At 30.6% G+C, this 16,292-nt stretch overlaps 1 protein-coding gene across 2 annotated transcripts; it reads right to left on the bottom strand.

Moving 5' to 3' along the window:
- Positions 1 to 8,005: 8,005 nt before the first annotated feature.
- Positions 8,006 to 15,056, bottom strand: LOC144563195 (non-specific lipid-transfer protein-like). 2 transcript variants are annotated; one of them, XM_078312613.1, is made up of 2 exons: positions 14,623 to 15,016; positions 8,006 to 8,029 (listed from the first exon to the last, which is right to left on the bottom strand). In XM_078312613.1, the coding sequence occupies exons 1-2, from the start codon at positions 14,970 to 14,972 to the stop codon at positions 8,020 to 8,022; spliced, it is 360 nt and encodes a 119-aa protein (XP_078168739.1). In that variant the 5' UTR covers positions 14,973 to 15,016; the 3' UTR covers positions 8,006 to 8,019. The 2 variants fall into 2 exon arrangements, with proteins under 2 accessions (XP_078168739.1, XP_078168740.1); XM_078312614.1 differs by lacking the exon at positions 8,006 to 8,029 and adding an exon at positions 14,412 to 14,444 and having other exon boundaries at positions 14,623 to 15,056.
- Between the last annotated feature and the right edge of the window lie 1,236 nt (positions 15,057 to 16,292).

Below are 16,292 nucleotides of genomic sequence, written 5' to 3' on the forward strand. Positions count from 1 at the left end.
GGAATACATATATATTAAAGCAATACACATGTATCTTGAAGGTGATCAAATGGAAGCGTTAACAACAACAAAGTAGACACTATTCGCAGGAAAAAAAAAAACACATTTATGACGGTACTCCCTTGCGAAAAATCACTTTTTACCCTCACAAATACTATCTTATTTTTGTTGTAATTAGCTGCATCGAACTCAAGCTGAATCTGATGAACATTGGACCTACTCCACTCCCAGAGTATAAATGAAGCGCATTTGGATCCAATGAACATTGAACCTAATCCGCTCACGAGATGTAAATGATTTGGTTAATTTTTATAAACAAACATAACTTTGTTAAAATAGTTCATTTTTGTTATTTATTTGATTGGGTTAGATTTAAAAGTACAAGTTAGATTTTAGGATCGAGCTAGACAATATATTGAAAGTAAAATAAACCAAAACAATCAAATAAATCAGAATATTAATAAATATTTTGTAAATAAACAAGTAATTAGCTTTCATATCATTAGTTATAAATTGAAACTTCAAGCAAAACTAAGAAAAATATCCATAGATGCAAGGAATTTGTTTGATTCGGTTTCTAAATCGATCAGTTGATTTATTTAGTCGGCTCATTTTATATATTTACGCGAATAAAAAAAGATTAGTTGAACAATATTTTATATTAAGTAAAGTGAAAATAAATTTCATTATTTACAAATATAATAATTGCCTATGGACTTAGCACAAGAAAAAAACAATATAAAACAGAACAACATCATTACATCAAACAAACAAAGAAAAAGAAAGCAAAATGAAGTTTGAATTTTTCTACGGAATGTAATAAATGCGGCCCAGCAGAGAAGATAGCAGGTGAGGGTTTATAATTAAATGTTGATGTTGGTTTGGTCACTGATTGGAGTTTCAGTTCTGGTGCATGTATTGCTGACATACCTGTCAGCATTACAATTCATTGCATTCAGAAATAGCTAGAAAGTAGTGAATGCAATGCATGCATGCATGTCTCATTTTCTCTTCCGTTGGTTTCTTTCTTTGTTTAAAAATAAAATAAATTTTTATTTTTATAATTTTTATATTATTAATATCGTGCTTATGTGTTGCAATGAGAATATATTATAAGAGAAAAAAAAAATTATCCAAAATAACATATTTTTGTAAAAAAAATAAACCAAATGAAAAGAATAATTATTTAACTATAAAAATTATCAATCAATATATCAATCAATTATCAAACAATCCAAAAATTCCTTGAATGACATTTAAAAAATGAAAAGAAATCATGATAATCAGAAAATTGAGTATTGACAATTAAATGAGGGGGTTTAGGAAAGTTTTTGAAAAAAATAGAGAAAGAGGAGGAAGTGTGATTATGTGAGATAAAGAGCGCTGGCGAGGCATCTAAATAAATTTAAATTTCTACAAGTAAAAAAAAGGGGAGGTGCTATTCTAAAGACAATAGTTTCAATAATAAGAGCTAAGAGATAGTTTATTATACTAATATCCAATTTGTCTTTCTCTTTTTAATTCTATATCTAAGTATATATGTAATTAATGAATAACTAATAAGAAAATTATATAAATTCCAAATATCTTTCATCTCTCTTTTTGCACGTATAGAGTGGAAACCAATTTTTCCTAGATGGTATATCTATCATGTCATTTACAGAATTCACGTATCCGATTATATTGTTTGACTCTTGATATATATATACCACTTTGTTTTTTATTTAGTGATAGAGTACAAGAATGGATATATCAGAACACATCAATTGTAATAACCAATTTTATAGAGTGAGTCTATGCATGGTACTATGCATATTACGATTTGTTACCGTGTTACGGCTCTATATTCGAGTTTTCAAATCCTAACGGTCGATTCGAACCGTTCATCTTGTTCTCCATATTAATATGTGTTTGGAGACCAAATTTTACATTTTTTTTGGATTTATTGAAAATCACTGTTTTTGGATGGTCCAGAATTTTCAGATCAAGTGATTTTCTAAATATCTAAAAAAATAGTAGAAAATTTTCAAAAAATGTAAAATTTGGTCTCCAAACACATATTAATATGGAGAACAAGATGAACGGTTCAGATCGACCGTTAGGATTTGAAAACTCGAATATAGAGCCGTAGCACGGTAACAACCCGTGATATGCATAGTACCATAGACTCACTCCAATTTTATATATGAAATGATACTTAATGGCATTTGAGTTAGCAAAAAAAAAAATGGAAACTAATCAAATTGAAATTTCTTTTTAATTAGCAATCTCATTATAAATATTTATAAACTTTATAATAGATTTCGTTTAATAGTATGAAAAGTATTTAGAAACTTTATATGTATTATGTTTGAATTATTTCTAAATCACAAACGAGATTCGTATTATAATTTCATACAAAAAAGAACTTCATATGAGATTCATATATGAAAAGGACAAAAACAAATGAAAGATATCCAAGATTTATATAATTTCCTTATTAATTGTTCATTGATTACGTATTCATGTATAGTATTAAGAGAGAAGGGTAAAGTGAATATTAGTATAAAAAATATTCTCTCAGCTCTTATTATTAAAATTATTGTCCTTAAAATAGCATCTCTCAAGAAAAAGTTAAAACAATATATAGAACAAAAGAAGGCACACTATTTGATCGAAGAACTGATATTCAATCCGAAATTTGATCTTCTAATCACAACCGTTGGTGAATCAGAACATCTATGTACTTAATGTAAGACAAGGTAGAGAATTAAAATATCTGTACAACCTTTTAACAATATTACAATTATACTACTCAATTATATAATCTCTAAAATAACAGTTCTACTATTATCATATATATATGTTAAAATTTTAGTCGGCTAGAGAGGAAGCGAAAGAGATACTATAACTAATGCATTGATAATGAAATCGGCTCATTTTCCTTTGAAAAAAGCATGATCATATTCTCGTTTTCTTTCTCTCTCTCTCATTTTTAGAGAGAGAAAAGGAGAAGATAAAGGCCCTCCTTTCTTTTAAAGAAAATGAGCGAATTGGAATTTATTGAAACCATTGATGATAATCTCTCTTACAAAAAATCTTAACATATACACTGGACTAAACATAATAAATAGCACAATGAATCGAATAATAATTTGAATCATTACATAATAATATCATACACCTTCAAACTATTACAACACTGTCTATTTTTTTTTGTTTTTGCTTGCTTTTTTTTTTTTTTTTTTAGGTTTAAAATGAGAAACAATACACTATATTTATACTCTACTTACAAAAATATCTAGATACTATTAAAATATCAATAATTGTTTATCTATCAAACTTAGTAAATTCAGTAGGAATTTCATTAATATACTTGCCTCTTATAAATATTTTTCTAATTATAGAAGTTAAGTTGGAGAAGTATTGTAATTAAATTGCAGACTTAGTGTAGTGGTGTGGAGATGGAATCTCTGCATTAAACCTACAAAACGAAGTTGGGTACAAGATGTGAAGTCGTCTAATTATTTATTAATTTTTAAATAAAGTTGAAGTCTTCCAAAATAAAATATTTATGACAAATTCTTCCAGTGAGTTTTGAATATGAAAAAATTGATTTTGACAATATCATAATATTGCATGTTTGGTACTGAATTTTGTAATTATTTTCTATACATTACAAGACATATTTTCTTTTATATATATATATATATATTTATGATTAGGATGGAGTCGAAATTGTCGGTGAGAAATATGACACATGAAAAGCGTAAGATTTGAATTAGGCAATAAGTTTGGAGGATGTTTAACAGGTAAATGTCTATGTTACAATTAATTAGACATGAGAACCTAGCTAGCTACCTCATATATAGTTACTTACGCATAACTCAGCTTCTGCATGTGCTGTGCAGAGAAACCACGTATTGTATTGTATTGTATTGTATTGTATTGTATTGTATTGTATTGTATTGTATTGTATTGTTCTGTTCGGGATCAATATATTGAAACCCTCGTAGTCATAGACAGTCATAGTCATCTAGCTCCCCGTAAATGAAAATTAAATGAAACAAAAAAAAAATAATATTATAAGTAAAAAGGGCCCATTGCAGGCCTTTTAAATTATATTTAAAAATCCACCAATGTTCCAGCCCAATCCAAGTATGTTTTAAGGGATTCAATTCAATATTTCAATCAAAGATATATATAATAATAGCTATCTACAGTGTACTCTTACTGTACAGTGTGGCTGATATGTGGGTCCCCCCTCCATTTCTCTCTCTCTTCCTTTTTCTTCTCCTCTAACTTCCACTGGAATACAGGGAAACCAATTCCCCTTCTTCAACGCTAGCTGAGGTAACATTTCAAACTTTTCATATTGATTTTTGGTTCTTTTTTATTTTGATTGCAAAGTTTCAGGTTCGTAAACTACGTACGCTCTTAATTTCTATATTTATTTTGTTTTGTGCTTACACATCAACACTGCTTTTTTTAACTTAGGTCTTGAGTAGCGAGGAAAGAAATTAATATTTAAATCGCTAGATATTAGAAGAGAAAAGAGAGCATGCACAACATAATTGATAATTCTCCAGGTTATATTTGCTGGAAATTAAGGCGTGTACTAGATCCCTATAACTATATATATATATAGAGAGAGAGATGGACTACGGTGAGTTGCGAAGTAAAACGCATTTCTACTTCACGCCGTATTTTTATTTTGAAAGTCCAAACGACCAATCCGAACCGTTAGATGTTTAATCCATATTGAAATGTGCTTGGAGACCAAATTTTACATTTTTTGGAATTTTTTTACTATTTATTAAGCATTTTTTAAAATTGCTGTTTTGGTGTGAAGAGTAAAAAACAGTAAAATTTTCTGGACCATCAGATCAGCGACTTTCAAAATTGCTTAATAAATAGTAAAAAAATTCCAAAAAATGTAAAATTTGGTTTCCAACCACATTTCAATATGGAGAAAAAGATGAACGGTTTGGATCGACGTTTTGAACTTTAAAATCGCAAAATATGAGCGTGAAGTAAAATAGTCGCTTTACTTCGCAACTCACCGTAGCCCATCTCTCTCTCTCTCTCTCTCTCTCTATATATATATATATATATATATATATATATATGTTATCAAGTGAGATAGAAACGCCATGACGGAAGATCTATTCCAAAGCATGTCAAATAGGTAATTTTATAATATACTGTATATATATTAGCATTATACAGTCACAATGACCTACATATTTTAATTTAGCACAGATAATGGTAAATAATTTTATCAGCTTATTTTTACTGTACATAAAATCACACTGGTACAATATGCATGCATGCATAATAATAATATCCAGTTGACATATACAAATGAACAAATCTCAACTAAATTAATTAGTGTCACTTTCCAATTGCTATTTAACAAGATGACATGGTCTTGGTCACCATATGGGAAAATTAAATTATCTACCTCAAATCAACATTCAGAAAATGTAAAAAGACTCAAATTAAGACACAACACATCATTCTTGCATTTAGTTCTCTACTATTGCCAAACTAATTCTCAAGTAATAATAATTTGTGCACTTTTCACAAATTAATATAGAATATTATTACAAATTGGCTTACATAAACTTCCTTTTTGTTGGCTTACATAAATGCCCTTAACAAATTATGTTGTATCTGATAAAATTAGAATTGTAAAACAATAACACAAACACAAGCACTCCCTTGAATCTCTCTCCCCACCCTTATTTGTTATTATTTCATCACAAAATAGAGTTACAGAGTAAGATTTTTTTTTTTCTCTTTTCTTTTGTTTTTCTATTATATTTTCCTACATACACAGCTCCTCTATTTAAACTAAAACAACAGCACCTATAATCAACTAAGGAAATAAATTTCAATCATCTATGTTTAGAAGAATTGCTCTATTCTTGGAAAGATAATCACCCCTGTCATTCCTTGGAGAGCCGCCAGATATATTTAGAAGATTTGCATTAATTACATCCTATATGGGTTGGATTAATATTCTTCTTTCCTCCTTTTGTAGATCTTAAATATTAAGACATGTTATAGTGCTAGATTTGATAGTATCAAAACACATGAGATTCCAAAACATGTCAAATTTGCATGCATGGTTTGAGTAAATATCATACCCTTCACAAATGACGTTTAAAGTTCCAATTGTAAAACATATTATGATACCCCCAAATCATAAAAGAACATGAATATTTGACACGTTTTGACAAAATCTAATACATTCTCTTTCCGATTGTGATTTAACTACAACAAATTAAGATTGCAAATCATGCTTGAATAAACTTATCAATCTGAATTGCAAAGCAAACTAGCTAATTAACGCACATTTTAATTTTCAACAGTGGGGAAAGCAGAAAAGGAAAAGGCAAGGTGGAGAAAGGCTACTGGTCGTCGTAGGAAAACTTTGATGTATTTTGTCAAATGTAAATATAATTTTGTGTGCAAAATAGTTCCACTTATTTTGTCATGACAAAACATTTAAGTTTGAAAGATTTATTGTCTCAAAGAGCTTTTAGGTTAAGTGGTTATCCCTCTTCCAAACATAACTTAAGTTATACTTAAGTTACTAGTATATACCCGTGCGTTGCAACGGGAACATATTATAAGAAACAAATATATCAATGAAATAATAATTATCTAAAAATTAAGACACATGTTAATAGAAAATTTATATGATTTTGTATTTTTAATTAACTTTAATCGTGATCTTTAATAACAATTTGATGATGTGATGATTCTTTATTTTTAAGTACCAATAATATCAAATAATAGCTCGATTCGAATCTAATATCAAATATCATACAACAATTCAATATCGACATATAATATGATATAAAAAACCATTAATAAAAAATGTTATCATGTATATGTATAGGATATATATATACACACATATTAGAGAAATATATACTTACACACACGTTCCAATTTTGTATTCTTCTTCTTTGTTTCTAATTTAGAATACACACACACACACACACATTGATATATTATATATTGAAAATATATTTTAAATTGCCCATGCCAATATGTATAGAAACAAAGAAAGAGAAATAAGGAAATAAAAAAAATTGATTTCCATTATGATATGTATAGAAATGAAGAAGAAGTAAAGAAACAAAGAAATAAGAAAATGGAAGGTGGAGTCTTCTCAATTGAAGAGGAGAAATATAGAAACAAAGAAAATAAGGAAATTAATAAATATATCGCTAAATTTCAGAATTTGTTCAATTTTAATTGTAACATATCGTGTGACAGCACATGTGATGAGTATGTTTTTAACTAAATTTAGACTTGTATACATAAAATAGATACATTTAATCAAAAGAAGACAAATTATGTAATTGGAGGGCTGAGATCAAATCCGAAGTTTCATCTTTCAATCGTAGCCGTTGGCGGATCGGACACCCAACGTGCTTAATAATATAATGGAGAAATGGAGATAAACTAATGTTAACCACTGTTGGTTGTAAATTAAGTTTTCATTGCATTGATCTAGCTAGGTGAATATACATGCTTAAGATTTGAACAATTTTTGTAATATGTCTATCCAACAAATTAATATATATTATATGTGTGTGAACATGCTCTCTCTATACACTTCTTCATCTGTCGAAATTAATTGCATGATATATTGAGCAGTGCTTGAATGAAGATCTATACATACATGAAGAAATAAACATGTAAAGTCCAATCTAACCAGTCATAAAATAAAGTGATAGGAATAAATTTTATGTTGCTTGCAAATAATATCAAATCATTTCAGCAAAAGGATATGTAAATTAAAGAGAGATTAAATTAACTGGTCTCTAGGCATACAAACTACACATTATTTTATTTGATAAGAGCCGCGCCACACACTACATATAATTATTCATTTTATTTGATAATAACCATAAAAGGCAACAACAAACATATCTCATAATAATAATGAGGTAGACGATGCATGTATTATGATTTATGATCGATCCTTCTCACATTTGCCTTCTCTCTGAACTGGATTAATTAGTGCACCCTGCAATTTAGCAGCAATAAAAGTAAAAAGTCATATATATATTTCTCTCATATATGTATAGTAAAAAAAATATGGAAGAATTAATTGAATAAACCCAACAAAACAAAGGTGAGAGATGGATATATACTGGGAGCAGTTTGTAGAGGTTCTGATGGGATATGGCACGTTGACACCGCACTTTTCGGGAATGCTTGCGACAGCGTCAGCATTGAGGTTGTTTTCTGCAATGAGATTTTTCAGGCAGTTGCATGCCTCATATCTGTCGCTGCCGTTGAATTCAGTCTACTGATCGACGCCACTGCAGCACTGCTCGGATGGTTCGCCTGAGCCATTGCGAGCATACGATAGGCACGGGGCGATGTAAGACCTCACCTGGTTGCATGTCATATCTGCATTTGCTTTGGGGCCGGGGATGCATGTCATATCTGCATTTGCTTTGGGGCACGGATGTCGAGGCTGGCCATGAAATTTTAATTTTTGCTCTGATGTAGGAATTTGAACTTAGAGAGGGGGTACTGTACGTGATTTGATATATGTGAGCTAATAAAGTTGAAATGTCATATTATTTACATGTGCATAGTGAAAATAAAATAAATCATATCTAATGGTTTTAACATTTAAGTTTTAAAAATTAATTTATTAAAGTTAAAAAATCAATACATAATGAAGACACAAAAATAAAATTATTTGAACAGGCTCCTCTAATTTTTTATTTATTTATTTAATATATGACTACAATCTAAACTATAGCTACTTGCATGAAAAAAAATTATATAGTTCCAGACGTACGAAACGCACCGTTATGGCCATTTGGGATCAAAATTAAGTACGAGTTTGTGAATATTTTTGGTGTCACCTTCACTTGGTTAAAACATATATAGGGGATAAGAAATTAATTTGATATTTTGAACACCAAAAATATATATATATGATGAGGGTTAAAATGCACTCTTCCTTTTGTGCTCCTAACGTGCACCCTCCCCTCATATCTTCATTTTCAAAGTTCACATAGTCGATTTGAATCTTCTAACGTGTTCTTCATATTAAAATGTGCTTGGAGACCAAATTTTACATTTTTTGAAAAAAATTTACTATTTTTTCAGAATTTTTTATTAAACTAAACAATAATAAAAAATTCAGCAAAGTGATGATTTTCAAACATTTTGAAAAAATAGTAAAAAATTAAAAAAAATGTAAAATTTGGTCTCCATACACATTTTAATATGAAGAACGCGTTGGAAGGTTCGAATCAACTATTTAAACTTTAAAAATGAAGATATGAGGGAAGGGTGTGCGTTAGGAGCAGAAAAGGGAGGGTGTATTTTAACCTAGTATATATATATAGAGAGAGAGAGAGCTAGGCTACAGTGAGTTGCGAAGTAAAACGCGTTTCTACTTCACACCGTATTTTTATTTTGAAAGTCCAAATTACCGATCCGAACCGTTCATCTTGTAATTATTTCATAATTTCTGATAAGTCTAAAAAAAATTAAATATCTCATGACTCGCTCTCTTTGGATAAATACGTATGAAAGATATATATATATATATAGAGAGAGAGGTTGGCTAAGATCAAAGTGATAGTTCCTGAGCTTTGGTGCTACCAATTTGTTTTTTAATTTTTAAAGTTCAAACTGTCGATCCAAACCGTTCAAGTTGTTCTCCATATTAAATTGTGCTTGGAGACCAAATTTTATATTTTTCTGAATTTTTTTACTATTTATTAAGCCACTTTGAAAATCGCTGATCCAACGGTGGTTTAACAAAACAATAAAATCAGAAGCCACCGTTGGATCAGCTGTTTTCAAAGTGGCTTAATAAATAGTAAAAAAAATTCAAAAAAATGTAAAATTTGGTCTCCAAGCACAATTTAATATAGAGAACAACTTGAACAGTTCGGATCAACAGTTTGAACTTTAAAAATTAAAAAAATAAATTGGTAGCACCAAAGCTCAGGAACTACCACTTTGATCTTAGCCAACCTCTATATATATATATCTTTCGTACGTATTTATCCAAAGAGAGCGAGTCATGAGATATTTGATTTTTTTTTTAGACTTATCAGAAAGAGGAGGGTTCAAATGCCTCCATATTTTTGTGCCTCCATCTCTCTCTATTATTTTCAAAGTTCAAACAGTCGATCCGAACCGCTCAATCTAACCTCCATACTAAAATATGTTTGGAGACCAAATTTTATATTTTTAGGAATTTTTTTACTATTTTTTTAGATAGGTACAAAATCAGTAAATCTGAACCATCTAAAAACAGTATTTTTGTACCTATCTAAAAAAATAGTAAAAAAATTGCTAAAAATATAAAATTTGGTCTCCAAGCATATTTTAGTATGGAGGTTAGGTTGAGCGGTTCGGATCGACTGTTTGAACTTTGAAAATGATGGAGAGAGATGGAGGCACAAAAACATGGAGGCATTTGAACCCTCCTCTATCAGAAATTATGAAATAATTACTATTACGTGATCTAGCATATGCAGTTGATCATACGATTACATTTTAAAGTACTATTTATAACTGAAGTTATTGTAAATATTTATAATTGGAAGACGTAATTTTATTTTTATCTCATATAAAAGAAGAAATAAAATAAGGTGTATATATGGCAGGGATGTGAACTCACCAAATTAACCCAAACAGCATATATATATAGTCATGGTCATGGAGAGCAGCAGACAATTATATAAGCATGCATGTGCGGGTTCTTAAATGATAATTAATGTTGGTTACTAATAATTAATTATTGCAGTTTGGTTTGTAGCGCTTAATTAATTTGAAGCAGGTACGTACGGACTGGTAAATTTACAATTAATCTGCACCGGCACTGGTACGTACGATATGTGACAAGCAATAATTAATTTAGTCTGTTTACTTTTATTTTTCAATTAATCCCTTCGATCTCGACTTGGTAGTTATATATATAGAGAAAAGGTTTATGTCCACTGAATTTTGTCCACCATCTGTCCACAATCTTATCCAACTTCCATTCTAACTGTCGGTCCCCCACTTTCTTCTAACGAGCTCTCTTTCTCTCTTCTTTCTCTCTTTCTCATCTCTCTTTCTCTCTTCTTTCTCTCTTTCTGATCTCTATTCTTTCTCTCTTTCTCTCTTCTTTTTCGATTGACCGAAAAAGAAAAAGAGAGCGAGAGGCGTCCACCCCGATGGGATGAACGCGATTAGACGAAGGTGGCAAGGGATGGATCATGGAGGAGCGCCCGCCCCAACGGGATGAACGCGCACAACTGGCACTGGTCGGATCTGTACTGCCTGGAGTAGTCGCGATCGCTTCTCTCCTCCCTGCTCTACGATCTTCAGATCCTTAACAGAGAAACTGAAGAAAGGTGAGAAAGATGGCTTCTGCAGCCATGGCAGGCCGTCCTTCTCCCATCCACGCTCTTCTCTTGGATCTACTTCGTAAGTAAGGTTTGAAATACCAGTGGATCGGAGAATAAATAGCGTTCTTCTTGGATGAGGCGTATCTGAGTGAAAGGGGAACGGTCTAACATCTCTGTTTGGAGAAAGGCTCCCTACTTTTGGAAATGTATTCTTGGCTTGTTCCAGACGAGACATATTCTCATTTGCTTTCATTTCCTTTAGAGCGGATAAGCATCCCACTCAATCAATCGCACTCCACGATTTTTCAATTTAGATTTGCGATTTTGATATTTAAATTTGTCAGATTTAGTGTATAGATTGATATGTTACTAATTTGTCACTGAAATTTTGCTTCTGTCATTCATTTTTCATTTGCAATGTCGATTTTAATTGAGATTACTGACTCGATCTTGTTTTTTATACATGATCGCAATGGAACCTTCAATCGTGGAGTACGATCGAATAGAAGTTGTTTTTGTTGAAGAGCACGGCAAAATTCAAATCTAGTAAGTTATTTCTGTTGAATTTGTTGTTTTTCGTTCTATGTAGTAACAGATCTAGCATTTCAAATGAAATATAGAGGAAAGAGATGATAGAGAGGCAATATGGAATAATGATATGTTAATTTTACAGTATTCATCTTGTCATTTTACAGTATTCATCTTGTCATTTTACAGTATTCATCTTGTGAAAATCTGGAGGAAATAGATGATAGAGAGGCGATATGGAATATTGATCTGTTAATTTTACAGTATTGTCCCGTTAATTTTACAGTATTCATCTTGTCATTTTACAGTATTCATCTTGTGGAAATCTGGAAGAAAGAGATGATAGAGAGGCGATATGGAGTATTGATCTGTTAATGTTATAGTATTGTCCCGTTAATTTTACAGTATTCATCTTGTGGAAATCTGGAGGAAAGAAATGATAGAGAGGCGATATGGAGTATTGATCTGTTAATTTTACAGTTTTTCCCCTGTTAATTTTACAGTATTCATCTTGTAATTTTACAGTATTCATCTTGTGGAAATATGGAGAAAAGAGATGATAGATAGGTGATATGGAGTATTGATCTGTTAATTTTACAATATTCATCTTGTAATTTTACAGTAACCATCTTGTAATTTTATAATATACAAGATTCAATTGAAAATTCTACTGTATACAAGATTCAATTTTACAGTATACAAGATTCAATTGAAATTTCTACTGTATACAATATTCAATTTTACAGTTCTGTTGATTCAATTTTACAGTATACTAGATTCAATTGTAAATTTTACTGTGTAGAAGATTCAATTTTACAGTATACAGGATTCAATTGAAAATTTTACTGTATACAAGATTTAATTTTAGAGTATACAAGATTCAATTTTACAGTATACAAGATTGTTGATCCAACGGTGGTTGCACAAAACAGTAAAACCGTTGGATTAGCAATTTTCAAAGTGGCTTAATAAATAGTAAAAAAATTCAGAAAAATGTAAAATTTGGTCTCCAAGCAGATATTAATATGGAGAATAAGATGAACGGTTCGGATCGACCGTTTGGATTTTGAAAACTCGAATATTGAGCCGTAGCATAGAGGCCATAGCACCCCAGCCTAACTCTATATATATATATATATATATATATATATATATATATATTATAAATTTAAAATATAGCAAGAAAGTTAATTATGGGACACGGCATGAGCAGGCTTGTGGGCTCTAGATCTGAAAGAAAAGGAATAGGACCCCATATATATTTATATCTCAGGGAAACAAAATTTTAGTTGTTTAATTTTGAGATCTCAAAATTAAAGCAGAATGATGGCCTGGTGTGTTAGCAGTTAGTACAGCAGTTATTAATTAATTAATTAAGTGATATATATATGGTGAGTGACTATTTTGCCGGTCCTACAGATACTGGGTGTATATATATATATAGAGGAGAGTTCAAATGCATCCAAATGAACTCTATTTTTCAATTTTTTTTCTTCGTTTTCAAAGTCCGAATAGTCAATCCGAACCGTTAGATACGATCTATATATTAAGATGTGCTTGGAGACCAAATTTTACATTTTTTGGAATTGTTTTACTATTTATTAAACCACTTTGAAAATCGCTGATCCAATGGTCCAGAAAATATAAAATCAGCAATTTTCAAAGTGGCTTAATAAATAGTAAAAAAATTTCAAAAAATGTAAAATTTGGTCTCCAAGCACATCTTAATATATAGATCGCATCTAACGGTTCGGATTGACTATTCGGACTTTGAAAACGAAGAAAAAATATTTGAAAGATAGGGTGCATTTGGGTGCACAAAAATTTGGGTGCATTTGAACCCTCCTCACACACACACACACACACATATATATATATATGCTAAATAATAATAATATTAATCCATATATATATAGTTTTTCTCTTTTTCTTTGCCAATGAATTTTATAGGTTTTTTAAATTTGAATAGATATTGGAAGATGATTAATTCATATTTTTCTAGTCTGAGGCCCAGTGAATATCTATCTATCTTTGAATCTCGTTTCTTTAACAATTCGGAGAGAGCTAAAAAGAGCAAGGCCTAATTATATATATCTCTCATAATTAATTTTAGATTACAGGCCTGCTGCTGCTTGTACATTATATATATACTAAATCATTTTTTACGGACAAATTAATTAAGAAGAAAGTAAAAGTGATTCAATTAACTGCCTCTCTCAAGCCGCACAAATTAATTAATTAATTCTAGTTAATTAAAAGCACAAGGACATTAATTGACAAGTTATATATTATTAATAACTAGTTTATTATTTGATAACAGGAACACACAACCGCAGTAGTGGTGGCAACACTAGCTAGCTAGGATAACAAGAAATTAAGAGCAACAATTAATAATATATAGAACTACAAAACTATACTGCTAGACGATGCATTAATTATAATCCCCATATATATATATATATATATATATATATATTTCTAGATCTCTCTTTGTCATTAGCTTTTTCTCTGAGCTCAGCTGGATGAATTAGCTAGTGCACCCTGCAAGAAATATTAAAAACAAATTAATTAGGTACTCCAAAAACAAAATGGTTGCATTTATATATGTATATATAGGATTATGAAATCTTGTAAAACCATGCATGTTCTGTCAATGCTTATCAATGATATATATGTTCATGCCCACAAATGAAATTAAATGGTTAGCACATGTACTTACTTGGAGCAGTCAGTGGAGGTGCTAATGGCATATGGTACGCTGACGCTGCACTTGCCGGGGAGGCCAGCAGCAGCTTTGGCATTGATGGTAGTTCCCTTGGCAAGGTTTTTAAGGCAGTTGCACACTGACTGGCGGTCGGCACCGGTCGATGCCATCGAATTCAGGCTCTTGATACCGCTGCAGCACTGTGCAGTAGGGCTTCCCTGACCGGTGCGGGCATACGACATGCACTGGGCAAGAGCTGATGCCACCTGGCCACATGAGATTGCTGCATTTGTGGTGTGTGGTCCGATCAGGAGGAGAATGGTGATGGTTATGGCAGCGATTGCACGGATATCAAAGCTAGCCATGATTTTGAAGTTAATTTCTTAATTAGCTAGAGAAGACTCAGAAGAGTGTGATATATATAAAGCTAGTTGAGTTTGGAATTGTTGTGATTTAGGAGGTGAATGTGAGAGGCTTTATATAGAGCTACATTTAGGGGTAGGCATTCCGTCTACTCCTGAATTCTGAAATACGGTACCAAATTCATATATAGTTGGTTTGGATATGGATTTTGTCTAACTCTGGATTTGAGTTTTGCCTACTTTTGACTTAGTCAAAGCTTTCGATCAATGAAATTGGCCGAGTTGTTACAAATTTAGTAGTCTCTTAATTTCATCAATCTATTTCGAAATATAATGACAAGAGAAAGGTGATTAAGAATGGTATGATAGTGGGACCACAATAAATATGTTATTTTTTTTCAAAGGAATAGACTAAAATGTTTTACAAAATAATATACTGAAATTTAATGCAATGCATTAAATTATTTTATTAGGTTTAACTATTCAAAAACTGGTTGAATTTTATAGAAGAGTCTTGTAAACTATGCTTCAAAGTAAAATTTAATACTTCAATACTTTAGATTAATTTTTTATCTTAATAATTTTTCGAAAAAAATCAAGTTTTTGATCTGATTCGATTGATTCCTACTAATTTTCTCGATTTTGATTCATGGTCAATTAGCGAATCCGCTTCCAATGAAAATTATTTAATAATATTTTATACTTTTAATAATTTAAATAAAATAATAATAATTTATTTTGCTTGTTGTATACCAACAATTAATTTAAATAGAGGTAGGTTCTAAGTGGAGTTATATATACCAACAATTAATTATAAGAGAAAAACCAAGTTTGAATAGTTACTAATTAGATGAAGAGTGAGTCTATGGTACTATGCATATCACGGGTTATTACCGTGCTACGGCTTTTTATTCAAGTTTTCAAATCCTAATGGTCGATCCGAACCGTTCATCTTGTTCTCCATATTAATATGTGTTTGGAGCCCAAATTTTACATTTTTTGAAAATTTTTTACTATTTTTTTAGATATTTAGAAAATCACTTGATCTGAAAATTCTGGACCATTCAAAAACAGTGATTTTTAATAAATCTGAAAAAATAGTAAAAAATTTTCAAAAAATGTAAAATTTGGTCTCCAAACACATATTAATATGGAGAACAAGATGAACGGTTCGGATCGACCGTTAGGATTTGAAAACTCGAATATAGAGCCGTAACACAGTAACAAATCGTAATATGGATAGTACCATAGACTCACTCTTAGATGAATTGAAATGACTGAACTACAACAATAATCCAAGCAACCTAGCTAGCTAGCTAAATT

The sequence above is a fragment of the Carex rostrata genome, chromosome 12 (genome assembly GCF_964058835.1).
Source record: "Carex rostrata chromosome 12, lpCarRost1.2, whole genome shotgun sequence".
NCBI lineage: Eukaryota > Viridiplantae > Streptophyta > Magnoliopsida > Poales > Cyperaceae > Carex > Carex rostrata.

Bases quoted from the DNA above. Each gene is read 5' to 3' on its own strand.
- LOC144563195 (XM_078312613.1), bottom strand. From the start codon at position 14,972: ATGGCTAGCTTTGATATCCGTGCAATCGCTGCCATAACCATCACCATT.